This window comes from Volvox carteri (assembly GCF_000143455.1).
Source record: "Volvox carteri f. nagariensis unplaced genomic scaffold VOLCAscaffold_13, whole genome shotgun sequence".
Taxonomy (NCBI): domain Eukaryota; kingdom Viridiplantae; phylum Chlorophyta; class Chlorophyceae; order Chlamydomonadales; family Volvocaceae; genus Volvox; species Volvox carteri.
In genome coordinates, this window is record NW_003307556.1 from 1,635,819 (window position 1) to 1,648,004 (window position 12,186).

General features: G+C 61.7%; 1 protein-coding gene across 1 annotated transcript; it reads left to right on the top strand.

Annotated features, from left to right (window-relative positions):
• Positions 1-3,414: 3,414 nt before the first annotated feature.
• VOLCADRAFT_33660 (uncharacterized protein) lies at positions 3,415-5,860 on the top strand (the record flags this gene model as incomplete). The annotated part of the gene is made up of 4 exons (XM_002949146.1): positions 3,415-3,543; positions 4,050-4,252; positions 4,477-4,664; positions 5,736-5,860. Coding segments are annotated over 4 exons (645 nt in total), but the record flags the coding sequence as incomplete, so codon positions are not given.
• Between the last annotated feature and the right edge of the window lie 6,326 nt (positions 5,861-12,186).

Below are 12,186 nucleotides of genomic sequence, written 5' to 3' on the forward strand. Positions count from 1 at the left end.
GTGTTTGACTAAGGAAAGGGGCCGGGTGGAATGGAAAGCCGTAGCAGAGTGTGTGAGTAGCGGGTTCGCCGTGATGCTTAGGGGCTCAGTTCGGACGCGATAGTGGGCAGGCAGGGGCGGCAGGTGCCCTCCCATTTTTGCCAAAAAATACTATATAGGTTACCTTGCTGAAAGCATACTTTACCAAAGGTTCGCGGTGATGTTCAACCCTGGAGCTGGGAGCTCGGAGGTGCAGGACAACCAGGAGTCTATGTTTTATCCACCCGCTTCATTTGGCCAGTTCTACCTTTAATGGAACGGCACGTCTCCCAAGAGACTTGGGAGGATACATGCAAAGGACATTCGCAGAACCGATACCCGTTTTCTTGGCGGTAACGTAAAACCATTCAGGAGCGCAGCAGGGAAGGCTAGGTCTCACTCGTCCGCTGCGTCTCTGCGTCGCGCCCTCGCTAGGTTATGGCATACGAGCCGGAGGGTGGGCAGCTGGAGACTGTGGCCTCATTGCAGCGCTCCCAAGCGCTGTTGGTGAAGATGAAGGGGGCGCCCGGGAGCCTGTTCGGCAAGCGCTACAACAACAGCAGCTGTAACAGCGGCCAAGCATCAGCAGCAGCGGTCTTTGCCGCCGCCACGGCGGCGGCGGCGGGGACTTCGGGCGCCATCGCTGCAGCAGCGGCGACAACGACGGCCGCAGGCCGCGACAGCAACCTACCACATGCCGCTGTTACCAACTCGGGTGCGACCTGCATCCCCGCAAGTGGCGCCGGCGGTGGTGGCGGTAACGCTACTGGCGGCACCCAACACCACCATTCTCCCCCGGGGACTATGGAGGGGCCGGTGCGCTGCATCTTTGTGCGCGGGGGCCGTGCGTGGGCCAGCGGGGGCCGGTCTTGCCCTTGGCTGCAGCTTTGGGACGCCGAGACGTTGCAGGTGCGTGCCCCGAGCTCACCCTGCCCTCCGGGGCTCCCTTTCTGGAGCGCTGAAGAGGTCCACCTGGGTTGGTTGGCACTGCTTCTGGCCGCTTTCCTTGCTTCCTTCTGGGACCTTGGCAATCTAGTCCAACTGATTTGTGATATATCTTTTGAAAGCATTCCCTTGAACATAACCCCCTCGAGCTAACCCCCGGGTGCCTGAGCATCCCCATCGTCCGCCCCCGATGAATGCACATGTACCCCCGCATACACCGTCCGCCCTCGCGTCCTACGTAGGACCTGGACGTGTTCGAGTGCGGCATCTTTGGCCCCTGCCACGCCATGGCCGCCCTGCGCTGGCCATGCAAGTCCGCCAACGCCAACGCCTCCTCCGCGGGGCCCTCCCTCCACGCCAAGCCCGTTACCCTACACCGACACACGCGCAGCGACGGGCACCACGCGCCGGTGGGCGGCTGCTGGCGGCTCCTCACGGGGCATGACAACGGGCAGGTGCTGCTGTGGCACCCAGAGCACCGCACCCTGGCGCCGCTCCTGCGCATCGGCGACCTGGGCAGCCCCTGTCGTGGCATTGCGGTGTTCGAGGCTTACAACCTGGTGGTGACGGGCCACCAGGGCGGTCAACTGCACCTGTTCAGACAGCCCGCAGCGGAAAGCGGTCTGCCACCGGGCTCAGACTCTGCATCGCCGCAGTCTCTCGGGACACACCGGCCTAAGATGGTGCGGGTTTGCGGGCCGTGGGGTTGGGGGTGTGGGCCGGGAGCTGGTGCCGGGGCCCCTGATGCTGGTGTGCGGGAGAGGGGTGACGGGGTGGAGGGGAAGGAGGCCGGGGGGGGGGGGCTGCGCTGATGGACACTGAGCTGGTGGCGGAGGCAGGGGTGCAGCCGTAGAATCTGTCGTGCTGGCGACAAGCGCACCAGCGCCAGTACCAGTCCCTCCCTGGGGATGGAAACGGAGCGTCTGGGTGAGGGGACGAGCTGGTGATGTGTGTGTGTGTATGTTGCATCCCGTAGGGTCCTCTCTATAGAGCGGCAATGCTTCCCGTGTATCTTGTCACAGCACCCTGCGCCCCACACCGATTCCTCGAACCTCCGCAGGTGGTGGTGTCGGCCCATAAAAGTCGACTTGATCGTATGGTCTGGGGCGCCACCAGCTGCGTCACTGCGTCCATCCTGGGTACCATTCGGCTGTGGCACGCAGCCGACCTGGCGGCAGAGGCACAGCGGTCAGGTCTGGTGTTCACGCACACGCCCTCATACAACTCGCTGCAAATAGGTACGGCTGGTGGGAGGGGAGGGGAGGGGAGGGGAGGGGAGGGGAGGGGAGGGGAGGGGAGGGGAGGGGCCGATGTGCGCCCAAGGTGGGTGGGTGGATCAGCAGAGCAACCGGGTGCGATGGTGGACATACATTTGCGGGGTATGACCTTCGGAATTTGCGATTACCCATGTTTGGGTGTGTGGCGAGCTAATATGAAGCTGAACCTCAGCGGCTTGCGTGCGTATGGGGTGGGTATGGGGTATGGACATGAGCCCCCGCGCTCCTTGACCCAGCCCTCCTGGTCAGCCTCCTACTTGCGCCCGCTTGCCCATTTGGCATCCCGAGTCTCACGGCTTTATCACCCCTGTCCCTGTCCCTGTCCCTGTCCCTCCAACCGGCCCTCTCCTGTGGAACCCGCTCCTGCCGCCACTGTAGCCGATGCGTCACAGAGCGGCGCATGCCACTACAACTCCGCATCCAGCTCCATGGTGCATCAACGCGACTCCGCCAAGTCCCTTGCGGCGAGTACCGACATTCCGCTACACGCCAGCGGCCAGATGGCCAGTCCGCAGGTGTTGGCCGGCCCCAGCGCCGGCGGCAGCCTCAACAGCTTAGGTGCTGCCAGCATGAGCACGGCCCAGTCGGGGGCAATGCAGCAGGTTTCGTCTGCTGGCGGGCCGGCGAATCAACACCGGCGACAGAGCTCCAAGGATAGCATCGATGCCGCTGGCAACATTCAGCCGGGGGTGGTGGACCCTCTGGCCGGCGCCTCCTTTCCGCATTTCCAGACCATAGACTATGCTGAGCTGCAGGTGCAGCGGAAAATCGGTTCAGGGGCGTATGGCGAGGTGCTGCTGGCGGAGTGGTTGGGGTCCAATGTGAGTTGTCGATGTACAAACGGTATCTCTCTCGCGTGGCGTCGGTATGGCCACGGTAGCCGTAGCGGTCACCCGCGGGCGTGTATGGGTAAATTGCTTATATCAGAAAGGTTATATAAAGGTATTTCCCCTTAACGAGGCCAGGCAGGCCAGGAAAAGCCGCTATGTTTTTCTCCACGTTGCGGCTTCTTCGTTACCGACTGCTACCGGCTACTGCTGTGAAGCCGCGCGCTCGTTGAGTCCTGTTACCCGTGCCATCCGTGGCTAAGTGTCCCGGGGCCGCATGCGAGGCGGTTTTTACCGCATCCAAACTTCCCCCTGCTCTGTACATTTGAGGTGGCAATCCGCGGTGCGGTGCGCAGGTAGCGGTTAAGAAGCTGTTCGCGGTGCAGAACATGGACGACAAGGAGTACCAATCGCTGATGCACGAGGTGACGCTGCTGGGCAGTCTTAGCCACCCCAACATCATGCGCTTCCTGGCGGTGAGAAGGAGCGGCGGGAAGGCACCACGGCACGTGGGGCGCCCTGGGGGAGCAGGGGAAACAGGCAGCCACTCATGGAAGAGGGACGCGGCTTTCTGATGGGGGGAGAGGGGGAAAGGGCTGGATAAGGAAAGCCCACTTGTTAGCCTTGATACATCTCGTCACGGCTTCTACCTGTGTTATCATTTGCGCTGGCCCTTGCCTTCAAAGCGGCATGAGATGCGGCATGAGATGCGGCATGAGATCATGAGATCACGCGTATGCGTCCGTTTCTCCTCGCGGCGCAGTTGCTTTAGAAAAGGCTCATGGCCCCCGCATGTTGCCGCTCCGTTCTTACATCCTCCTCTGCTTGGGACTTCGGAAATTGGTATTTCTTGACTTGTGAAAATTTTCCATTTTTTCCACAATGCACATTATCCTAACCCTCCGTCGTCCATTTGTTTAGATCTGGAGTTCCACTTCCTTTGTTCACGTGTGCGTCCTCTTTTATCGCGCGGTTCTCGCAGATGTGCTTGGACCCGCCGTGCATCGTGATGCAGTACTACCCTCACGGCAGCCTCTTTGACCTGCTGCACAAGGCCCACAAGGGCAACCCCAAGGCAGCCAAGGAACTCACCTGGAGCAAGCGGCTGGACATGCTGCGGGATGTGGCATCGGGTATGCAGTATCTGCACAGCCGCAAGCCGCCCGTCATACACGGCGACCTGAGGTGAGGAGGCCGTGTGTCAAAAAATCGGCCGCGCGGGCTGTGGGATTGGTGTGTGGGCCCCGCCAGCTGCAGTACTTCGTGCCGCATGTTAAGCCGGCAACACATGCAAGCAGCAGTGCAGAAGCTGAACCCACGGGAAAGTTGAAGCAGAGATAACATGCGGCACGATGCATGCTGTGTGCTTACTGTATGCCTCTCGCGCGTCCACCGCCGTCCCGGCGCAGGTCGCCCAACCTGCTGCTGGACCTCACCATCGACCGGGAGCGACCTCGTTTCCATGTCAAGATTGCGGACTTTGGTCTGGCCCGGCTGGCCACTGGCGCCACGGGCAGTGTGATGGTGTCCAAGATGACCAATCCGCGGTGGCTGGCGCCGGAGGTGCGGGGGGGGGGAATGGGCCGCCGGGGCCGGGGTGTTGCCGGCTGGCAAAAGGGTGGCCAAAGGAGGCCATACGGAAGGGGAATGTGAAGGAATATCTGCTTAGGGAAGGCCTCCGGAGTGATGCGGGCTCGGTCCTTTGGCCTGTAACTCTTAGGAGGCGAGCTCACTGTCTGTTTTGCATGCGTGTTATGGTTGTGGTTGGTCCCTGAGACCAGGGCCCAGTACGTCTGCGTCACATGTACGTGGCTGACCTACCTGTGCGGTGCCCTCTGGTCTACGTCCCCTAGGGTTGTCCCCTTCGGTTCCCCTTTAGGGGATGAAGAAGGGGAACCTTTGGTTCAAGGGGATGACGAAAACCCTAGGGGATGAAGGGTGCAACACAACGTAGTGACAGATCAGAGCGCAGTGCCGCATGTGCAGGCTTGTCACCGCTGCTGTTGCTGCTGTTATTTCGGGTTGGCAGGAGGCCACACATGCAAGGTCCCTGTCCCGGCTCTTTGCTGTTTGGAAGAGCCACAGCACCTGACCGGGGTTCCTCCGGCTGACTGAACATATCTCCTTACGCGCCTCTGCCGTTTCATCGATGCGCAGGTGATTCGGAACAGCTCCGTTGGCAAGGCGGCAGACGGTGAGTACGGCAGTGACGTGTCTTGATGCCGTTGGTTTCGTTGGCGGATTTTTGTTGCTGGTGGTGGTGATAAGTGGCGGGACCGCTTGGGTAGCTTGGCTCCAGCTTTCGTTCCTGGCGAGCGGGATTTTCAAGGACCTCCTCGCTCACTTAGACTAATGAGCCGTTGAGCTCCGGCGGCCCTGCAACCCGCCATCCCCCGTTAACCTCTGCACCGCCTCAACACCCGTTATGACCTCCGGGTGGTTGGCCATCAGTCCAGGCGTCTTAGGAGATTTTCATTAGCTTGCAGCATTTCATGCAAAGAGCTACAATTTGTCTCTTCGCTTCTGCCGCACATTCATATGCATATGCACCATGCTAATGCGATCACTCTCCCCCACCTCTTTCTCGTCTCTGACCGCATCCCTTACGCCCCCACCCGCGTCCTTCATACTCCAAACGCAAAACCCCGCCTCGCTGACTGGCGCGCAGTGTACAGCTTCTCCATCATCATGTGGGAGATGCTGACGTGGCGGCAGCCATACCAGGACATGATGAGCGTGCAGGTGATGTTCTCAACCGTCACAGAGAACTCCAGGCCTGAGGTGCCGCCCGACGCGGAGCTGCCGGGTGGGCCGGGTGCGTCGCTGTCGCTGTACAGGCAGCTTATGGAGAGCTGCTGGCAGGCAGACGCAACGCAGCGCCCCTCCTTTAAGGAAATCGTTGAGGTGTTCCAGGTGCGGGGTTGTGGCATGTGCCATGTGACACAATTGGGCCTTTGCCGAGGACGCAGGTGTTTGTGGGTTACTTCATGGGGTGGTGACGAGCGGGTTCGTTTACCTGGGGCGCGAGCTGCTGGTGTGCGTATTTGAACCTGCGCTAACCTGCGGTCTTGTATTGGCTTTTTGCGCCCACCCACTCCGAACAGAACATGCAACGGGTCGAGGCAGAGAGTGCCCGCCAGCAGCGCCAACAGCAACCGCCTCAGGCAATGAGCGTGCCCCACACACCGACACCCCCCCAGCAACAGAAGCAGCAGTTGCAGCAGGGCGCGCGGTACGCTGGCGAAGTCGGCGGAAACAACACCTTATCGCCTCCGGCAGTGGTTGCCGCGGAATTTGCCGGTGGATCGATCAGCGCCCCCGCCAGCGGCGGTACCGAAAGCAGCACTGTGACGCCGCCAGCAGCAGCCGCAGTGGCGGCGGCGGCCCGCCGTGCTGCCTCTGCCGGCGTCGCATCTCCCTTCATGTGTCCGCCAGCGGCAGGTGAGCTTCCAGCGGACCCTGCCGGCGGTGCGGCAACACCGGAATCCAGAAATGCAACCCACGGGAATCAGCAGTACGGCAGCGTGTTGCCCATGTACGGCATGAGCCCGATCTTGGAAGAGACTGCGTCCTCGGTGGCGTCAGGATCGCAGGTAATTGCAGAAAGGCTCACGCAGACGCCTTCGGGTCTGGACGCTGGCGCCTCACCTGCACAAGCCCCCGGCGCGGTACGCGGCCTGGCCCATGCCACCACCTCCCAGCCGTCTGCACAGTCGCATCTGCACCATCACCGTGGCTCCCTCCAGCAACCGCACGTCCACTTTGCACCCATTGGCCCCTTCTCGGAAATGGTCGCGGTCGGTGCTCCGACGTCAGCGCACGGCTCGGCTTCCTGCCCCGCGTCTCCGGATCCACGAGGGGGAGGTGGCGGCGGAGGCGTAGGCGGCGGCGCCAGTTCCATAGGACCCAGCTCTGTGCGAAGCGCAAATCGCAACCCATCGTTCTCGGCTTCTTCAACCGAGAGCGGTTTCGTACACGCCGTCAGCGCCGGCAGCAACATCGCGGGTGCGCCCAGCACTGCCACCTCATCACGTCAGTCATCCACCTCCACTTCTGGCCGCATGCTCGGGGCAGCTGCGGCGGCGGCGGCGGTGACGGCAGCGACAGCGGCTGCTGTCGCCTGCCGCAAGGAGGGTCAGGCACCGGCAGCTGCGGCAGCAACGCCTGGGCGATCAGGGTTCCCGGCATTATGCTCACCAAGGCATGATGGTAGCGGTCCGAACGCGACGGCATCCACTGTTCCTGGAGAAGCCCTACCGCAGCAGGGTCAAGACACTGGTGGCGAAGGGATGCAGCCCAACATGTGGGCGACGTACTCCACGCCCATGGTTATCGCCCCCAGCATCACCTGTCTCAGCCCGTTCGCCTCCTTGCCGGCCGCGCAGCTGACAGAGCTTGACGCGGCCGCACCCCAGCTCTCCGCCGCCGTGGCGGAGCACCTGCTTGGCGTCGCTGCTACTGCCGCGGCCGCCGCGGCAGTAGCTCCGGCAACGGCCCATGCTCGCGCCGCTGCGCCGTCATCGCCCAGGACCAATGGCACGCCTCGTTGCGGAGGCGGCGGGACGACACCACATGCGAGCAGCCGCGGCGCTGCTGGAGGCGTTATGGGACGGTCCGGGCGCCCGGCATCGCCGGCCAGTACGACACCGTCCAGCGCGCGAGCAAGGCGGAAGTCAGGCACGCCCCTTTACCATGGCCCGCCCGTCCGGACTGGAGGCGGCGGCAGTGGTACACCGTCGGGAACACCACGGAGCGCCGCTGGCGGCTGTAACTCTCAGCCAGGAACTCCACCGCACCGCGGCCTGGCGGGGGCGCTTGCTGGGAGTCGCGGCAGTGTCGGCCATGGCAGCCGGCGGAGTTCCACTGCCGGCATGGTTGCAGCACCCGGCACTTTTGGAACCCCGGGGCGGAGCCCTAGCCGTGACGGCCCGCTCAGCAGCAGCAGCAGCGGCGGCCGCCGCCTCGGCAGCGGCAGCGTCAGCGCCAGCCCCGCGGCCAGTGGCGACGCCGTGCCACGGGTCGTGTCGGTTTATGCACACGTGCCAGAAACGGCGGGGCGGCAGTCACATTCCGATGCACACGCGCACGTTGACACTCACGGCGACAACGTGCTCGCCGGACACTCAGACCGCTCCGGACACCGCCGCACGCCTTCCGGTGGCAGCGTCGGCAGCCACGCGGCCGCCGCCACGGCTGTAGCCGGCCGCACCAGGGACGCTGGACCGCTGGAGCACGAGGCAGCCTCTGCGACGCAGCAGTTGCGTACACACGCCACTTCCGGGGCCCGCGGCGGGGGCCTCCTTGCATCCCCGCAAGTGTCTGCATTCAAGCCCACGGCGGAGTCGCGTGTTGTGCCCACTGCCAGGCGGAACCTTGCCGGGTCCCATGGCGCTGATGGCAGTGCCAGTGCACCATTCGAGACGGTCGGCAGTCCCTTTACGGCATCAGCCGGCCACTATAGTCGTTTGGGCATGGCCGCAAGGCCGCCGGGCTCCCCGAGGTCTTACATTCCCGGCGGTCCTGGGTCCTCCTCCGCTCACTCCTCGAGCATCGTAGCCGGGGGCGGCGGTGCGTCGCGGATCCCGTCCTTGCTGCACGCCATGACTCATGGATCAGAGCAGCCCATGCCTGCCAAGAGCTCCACCTCCCGTTCGCTAGACGACAGCAACCTGCGCCACCTCAGCGTGTGCCAGCCGGCTATGCACTCCCCTCTTCGGGTTTCCTTTGCGGCCGTCGGCGCTGCCGGCGCCGTCTCCCACAGCAGTGGCGACGCCAGCGGAGGCGACGCCTTTGCCGCCGCGTCGGCCTGGGAGGAAGGCCTGGACGGCACGCACCACAGCCCGGATGTCACACAAGAGGGGGCGCTGCTCTTCAGCGAAGGTAGCGTCCTGGCCACAAACCCGGCAGCAAAGCAACAACAGGCCGCGGAGGAAGCCGACGGCTTGTCGTGTACGTCATTGCGGTACGCAGGAGAGACGGCAGAGCCCGTGGCAGCTGAGGCTTGGCCGCTGCATGCGGCAAAGGCGTGCCGCGGCAGTAGCCCGTTCGCGGCCGCGGCGTTTGGGGTCCCGTATGCCCCCGGGGACGGGAAGACCGGGGCCGAAACGGAGGTTGAGACGGATGGGGAGCCTCAGTCTCAGGCTGCCGTCGACGCGGGCCCCCTTCAGTGTGAGGCAATGAACGGCAATAGCGCATCGGAAACCAGGACTGGGTCCGGTGTTGCGGCGGTGGTCACGTCGCCCAGGATGCCGATGCAGAGCGCCTCGCCGAATGCCTCCGGTTCGTCGCCCTCTGGTGCTGCTGCGCCGGCGTCGGAGCCGGTCGCATCGAACGTGGCGCGCATTCAGCCCACCGCACCGCAGAGCCCCTTCGCCAAGCTTGCATACGAACAGGACGGCTGGTGGGATGACCAGCAGCATGACGACTGACAGCGGGTCATCGAATTGTAGGTATCGTGGCCCTGCCGGTCTGCCGACGACGGGCGTCAAGCCGTCAAACTCCCAGCCTCCTTGGTTTTGGTTGTTTTGCCTCGAAGAGGACAAGGTGTCGAAGTCGCTGCAGGGGAGGGGGAGGGCATCCCGAACCCGTCGGCTGTCACCTCGTCGGCGCGTACCTCCCTTCCAAACAGGCGTGTGCATCGTTCGTAATTCCTTATGAAGAGTGAATGCGGCGGAGAAATAGGGATCGTGATGGAAATCACATCCTGGAGCTGCGGCGTCATTACGCGCCGGATCCAACTCGCGAGTCCCCTTGGGTGTTTCTGGCGAGCTCTGGATGGTGCGTCTGTGCATGGGCTCAACAGCTGGACGTGCCTGGCAGTTGAGCCACGCTTCCGGACTGGGCAATGCACTGGTAATGCGGATAGTGAATATTCATGGCTTCTGTCCAAGCATTGTGAAGAAGACTCTTTTCTATAGGCGAAGACGGCTGGTGCGGCTGACTGTTGGGAGGCGTACTCTGCTTGCGGCTCTTCATTCGTGGCGATCAACTCCAGCGGGGCGTGGGGAGATTTTGCAGTGACACCCATCGGGCTGACGAAATGCTCAAATGTTCAGATGAAATGGTATTTTCGTCATGATGGTGATCGTCCCGCTACACGCATCCATTCGTTGATGCGCATGCGCTTCCGTGTTCGTGCAGTGATATGCGCGGTACGCACCTGCCGCCATGGGCAGGCCCTGGGCGGGGAATGTTCGCCGCGAGTACGTGATGGCGCCCCGGGTGATGGAGGTGGGGTATATGCATGTATGCACACATATATGTGTATGTATGCAAGCATGCATGTGCTTCTCAGTAGCCCAGCATTTTTTTGTCGACAGTGCTGTATCTCGCCATCGCCGCTGTTGCCGCCGTTTCTCCCCACCTGGGCGCCTTTTCGCTGGCAGAACGATATCTGGCACTGGTCCCAAGTTCTTGTTCTATGAGATACAGGGTGAACTTGTCGCGATACTTTGAGGTTATTACCGGACTTTGGGGTTGTAAACGCTTGAGTGCGCGCGCTACGAGAAGAATTGGATAGGGCTTTGGCACACGCAGCCCGTACGGTGCCGCGGGCTGGAGCAGGCCGACGTGGCTGAAGGCGGCGGACCGCTTGCCTCCTGAGTCCCTTGGGGTATTGAGTGAGACAGTGTGCGGATGGGAGGGATCGCCGCCGTTATAGCCATTCCCACCAGGGCTTGAGAAGGGCGAAGGAGAAGCCGGGCGTCGAGACAGACGAGAAGTGAGGCGCTAAATATGGCAGGTTCGAGTGCCGCATGGGCGTGCATCGGCTGCCCGTTCCAGGATATAGCAAAAACATGTAGCCTGAGCTCAGGTCTTAGGTTAGGTAGGGTAGGATAGGATAGGATAGAGTAGGGTGCTGCATTGGCCGGCAGGACGGCCACCTGCCCGCATTTGGCACCAAACGCACAGCCCTTGGGCCATGCCGCAGGCGAAGGTGAGACGTCCGCCCGCGTACCGTACAGCAGCTGCGTGTGCACGCACGCACTCATGCTCGCTAAAGCCGGCCGGTTGTGTGTGGCTAACGCGTGTTGGTATGGTGGAGGAGCTGGAAGCCACGTGAACTGATAGGTCGATAGACGTGCGGTTCTGTGCCTAACTGTGCCTAAGGTTTGATGTGGCGTATATGATGTGTGTGCATTGACGAGTGGGATATTCCTATCCAAAGCTGCGTGTGGTGATAGTGAGGTGAAGATGTGGTTTTAATAACTGCGCATGAGAACGTGGCTCCTTACGGAAACTGAGGTAAGGCGGGGGGTTATACAGAGGGACCTGCAGGCGGCCACCAGGGAGCACAGAATGCGACCTTGAGCCTGCTTTGATGATGGTTTTACGCTGACTTGACGGTTGGACTGCGTGCGTCCGGTTTGGTGATTTCGATGACGGGGTATGTCATCGAAGCTAACGTGAGCGTTTTGCTTTCTGAGTGGGGCCCAGATCAGCTATGTGCAATAGTGTACCGAGTCGTAACTATGGGTTTACAAACCCCTCTACGTCAGGACCCTCAAGGGGGACGAACGCAGGGCATACAGTTTAGGCTATTTCTGTTTGTAGGCAGATACTGCAGATAGCAGCTGCCCGGGGCGCGTGGTTGGCCATTGTCGAAGTGTCAACGAAGGGGGCGGTGAGCTTTTGGCCGGCTTGGCAATGTTTGTACACTCGGTATTTTTATTATCGCTGTGCAGTGGTGGCCCCGTGCAGCTCTTTGATGATGCTTAGGTAAGGGGCCGCAGATTGGACTGCAACTCCTCGTCATACATCGTACGTGCAGGTTTGTTGCTGGTACTTTGCAAAGGATTCCTTCACATGTAAATGCTGGACATGGGGGTGATTGACTATACTTCTACGTGTGTAGTTGTGAGACTAAAGGAGGTCTCACATGCAGGTTGGGAGGTCAAGAGGAAGGAAAGACCTGGTGAAATTGCGGACTCGCACAAACATTTCATATGCATGCAGGAGAAGACCAACGTCACGAAAGGAGAAGAGAGGAATATGGCATGCTATGATGCTTAGCTACGCACCTGGGAGCCCGGAAGCCGGAACCCGGATCAACTATGTCATTCAGTTTATTTCGTTGAAGGTGCCGTGACAGTTCTTAATTCCAACCCAGCTCGTTATCC